The following is a 4,068-nucleotide window of genomic DNA, read 5'->3' as shown; positions in this document are numbered from 1 at the left end:
AAAAAAAAAAAAAACGACAGTTACAAACAAATTCCGTTATCTGAAATCTTGTAATTACAGGAGGAGAAAAAGACCTGAAGAATATAAAGAGTTTGCTCATCTCATTCTCATCAAATCATCTGATTCGTTGGCAATCAAACAGTTCAGCCCATAATCGACAGCTAACAGTTGTTATTGATCCCACTAATTTTTCAGGCTTCTGCATAATTTGCTGTAGTCTGATTACTGTCGGTATCAGCAAAAAAACTTTCTTAATTGAGCTTCTGTTGGTTGCATATTTAGGCCAAGTTGCCAGTAACCTATTTGCCGTACCACATTATAAAATATCACTGTATCGGATTCCGTTTCCAAATTATATAGCTTTTGCATTTCCTCGATGTTCTCTTCTATCACCTTAAACATTTATTCATTCAGCATTTACCTATGACTTCGCTAATCTGTCTTGTAAATTCTATTGTAGTAAGCACATCAAAACTTTAAGGAAACTCAAAACTGAGAATACATGTCTATAAATTGAACCAAAAATAATCAATTGTGACTGAAATCGCTTATTCGAGTTTGGTCTATTGTCGTACTAATATCATGGTGTTTGATACCACCCAAGATCTAATATATATTCAAATGTATAAAGGAAAACTAGTATATGTTCAAATATGTACGATAATATAAAGATATGTTAAACGTGTTTCATATAATTTGAAAGGTATGACAGTAAACTCTAGTCAGCGGATATATTTACAAGAGACCTTAAAGTTTTCTCCTCGTATTTTCCTACTGTGACATCGTAGGAAACGGAAGTATGAGAATAATGAACCGAGAAACGAGCTTGAAATTATGCAGCAAGCAATAAGAACTGACGGAAAATGGTGAAACTCTAAAACACTGACTTTTTGCTTATCTTCGATGCTACTTCCTGCACTAACTGAAGCGAATCGGAAATTGAGAAGCACGGCTGGCAAGGAACTATCAATCACAATGACATCTTCCGAGAAATCGATATCCTTAAATTTTTGAAAATATAAAATCACCGAAAACAGATATAAAATAAAAATGTTGGAAATAAAACTTGAAACAATGAGACTTAAAGTTTTTGAATTTGAAACAAACAAACCTCTAAGAAATCGAGTTTGTTCAACGAGTATTTATTTTTACCATGACATGCAAAATCCTCAAATAAATAGGACGGATTTGAGAGTCGATCAGAAAGGCGTACCAGCGCATTTGGATAGTGCACTATGTGCTCCATGAAAGCAAGACCCTCTTTGTTATAAAGGAAAACGGCAGGGATAACGATATCATCCTTGATGGTCTGATCACCGGACATTGCAAATGGTGGCAACACATCGATACTTGTACCAATAGTGTTGTCTGTAATGCAAAATTTTTGCAGCATAACCAAATATAGTCCAAATTTTAAAGGGAAAAATTCAAAAATATAACTAGCTGAAGATAACCTTTCCCTCTAGCAGAAATTACGACCATCTCCTACAATCTTTAAGAATTATTTAACTTCCAAACATGAATCAACATTTCTGTTCCTCCTAAGTATTATGTTCCTTTTGAAGACAATAAATTTGTACAACTCTTCGTAGAATGACTAAACCACCGAAATACATGCTCATATTTCTCAAATAACTTTCCGTAATTTTTTTTAGAAGTTTTTTTCAATATGCAACAAACAAACGAACCCACATATGTCTAGGAATTTAAGAAAAAACAAAACCTATTTGAAAACATGAGAAAATACAGATTTCAAGTATTACCAATAATAATGATACCAACAGCACCACTTTTCTGGACATAACGTGCTTTTTCTTGAAACATGCAATCCTGGCGCTGAACTATTGCAATACGACCTTTCATCCGTGGTGCATTTGTCAGCGGTCTACAAGCACGAAAAGGTACGGCAATCTGGACTTCTGCGATTACCTAAACAAATTCAAATGATAATTAATTTTTGGAGAAAATAAATGATCAAGTAATAGATGAACAAATAAACAAAAATAAATAATAATATATTCTCTCCCTTGTCAGTCTTCTCAGTCTAGTAGTGTTAGAGAATACTTGGACGTACTGCGGAAACTCTTGTCCAAAAGAAAAACGATACTTCTGTAAATCTATCCCAACCCGTGGGTAGCAGGGTTAAGTTTACAAATACAAGAAGTAACTTACTGCCCTGTGATTCAGATCTTGACCGAACTGTGCAGATGCAGCTCGCCAATGTAGCTTCCCAAATATAGGCTGCGACACCACCTGGACAACTCGATCATCATTAAAATCTGAGAAAAAAAACAACGAAATAATTCATCAAATTATGTGGTCCAATTACGAGTATAGTATACTCGAGTATAGTATATATTTAAACTAAGAAACAAGTAAAATCCATCGAATTTGAAGAGAGATTACAAGAGATTACAGAAGTGATATTCGAAGGCCATATTCAACAGTTTTTATTCATACTTAACAAAATAATTATAACGAGATCAACTTTCACAGTAAAATCTGAATGACAATAAGATTTTTGAAGGAAGACAAAACAGTATAAAAATTTGGTTGCTAATGAAAAACAAACCTAGTCCATGTTTTTCTGAGCTTGCTATCACAATCATTTCTTGAATGAACTCACTGCCAAGAACGGCCCATTCCGGCGAAACAGCCTAAAAAACTCAGCATTCACTTTTAATATCCGTTATATTTCCAAGCAAACTTGGATTACTCCTTTACTTTTTTTCCGATAAATTTAACATGAATAACTACCAATTATAGAAGATTAATGTAGAATAAGGTCGAATTGGTAAAAAACAGTGGTTTACTAATTAAACTGCTGTATAATGAAATGCAAAGCATGTTGAACAAGATTGGCAAACCTCATCAGCTTTTTTATATGTCAGATACACAAGCAAATGAAAACAAGCAAAATTCAGGAATGAGATTTCGTTCTATTCTAATGCGTTGCGTCCACTGTTAACAGTTGGTAAATTAAAATATGCAGAACACACTACAGTAAAATGAACTCATCTCATCTGAATCTGCTAAAAACAATATAAAAAGAGCATAAATGATGGAAGAAAGACTGATTAAACAAAAAGAATAAATAAAAATGATGTGGGAACTAAGGAAAAAAAGAAAGAACCTTTTTTGTATAAGTTAATTTTGAAGCAAAAAATGAATTTTCAAGATAAATGAAGTTAAAACACCGAACTAGAGAGAACTAAGAAATTGCTCTGACCTGAAAGTGGGAATCCAGCCCAAGTGATACTTTGGAATGATGGTCAGGGCTTGAAATTAATGAACGTATAAAAAGGAAAAACTTTAATTTTATTCATTTCTTTCCTTACTTAAAGTATTGGACAAGAGAAAGCAATAAAAAGATGTAAAAATCGAAAAATTTCAAGACAGCTAGTATTATATAGTTGAAAATATAAACTACACCCCAGTGTTGAAGTTATTATTGAAGTGGCAGCTGTGCAGGATATTATGGAGATCACCAAATAAGAAATCACTATTTTTCTAGAATTAGATTTCAGGAATAAAAATAATCTAAAATTCAATCTGCGATCGCAAAGCCTAAAATTAATCTTCATTACGAGATTTTCTAAAAACTATATGCTTTTTCGTTAATTCCAGATTCAAATCCCGAAAAAAGAACAAAAAGATTCATCTACATCATGACAAAAGATTCCTCTATAAAAGAATTCATCTACATCATGCTAAAAACAGTATGAACAAAAAATCAAAAAGTGTTTCACAGATATGCATATCACAAGGCATCAAGTGAATGTCGTACCATTACGAAAAATAATTGCTCTTGGTAATTTTACCTTTAAAAGAAACTGTCCCCCATGAAAGAATTGCTCCTTTAATTTCCCAAACTTTTCGTGTCTAATATAATCTCCGTCCACTCTGTACATGCTTTAAAGCCCTTCCTCCTCAGAACAGAAAATTTAAAATTCGTAAAACCAATCAACAAATTTATCGAGTGCTTTTTAGAAATTGAACGCCAGCAATATTCCCTCCTAAAACGCATAACATTTCGCTACATGCGTTAACTAATTGCCTTACTCGTTA

General features: G+C 32.9%; 1 protein-coding gene across 1 annotated transcript in view; it reads right to left on the bottom strand.

Moving 5' to 3' along the window:
• Window positions 1-17: 17 nt before the first annotated feature.
• The window catches only part of LOAG_17307 (Edem3 protein), a 10,894-nt gene continuing 6,843 nt past the window's right edge, over window positions 18-4,068 (bottom strand). Inside the window, exons 13-18 of the mRNA XM_020449966.1 lie at window positions 2,573-2,657; window positions 2,173-2,279; window positions 1,764-1,929; window positions 1,112-1,368; window positions 888-1,001; window positions 18-393 (exon numbers count right to left, since the gene is read on the bottom strand). Coding sequence (XP_020306421.1) covers window positions 235-393; window positions 888-1,001; window positions 1,112-1,368; window positions 1,764-1,929; window positions 2,173-2,279; window positions 2,573-2,657 — 888 coding nt within the window. The 3' untranslated portion in view covers window positions 18-234. The remainder of the gene's footprint in view (window positions 394-887; window positions 1,002-1,111; window positions 1,369-1,763; window positions 1,930-2,172; window positions 2,280-2,572; window positions 2,658-4,068) is intronic.

The sequence above is a fragment of the Loa loa genome, assembly GCF_000183805.2.
Source record: "Loa loa unplaced genomic scaffold supercont3.60, whole genome shotgun sequence".
In the NCBI taxonomy this organism is placed as follows: domain Eukaryota; kingdom Metazoa; phylum Nematoda; class Chromadorea; order Rhabditida; family Onchocercidae; genus Loa; species Loa loa.
Note: the sequence above shows the minus strand (reverse complement) of the source record. Positions and strands in the feature narration are given on the sequence as shown.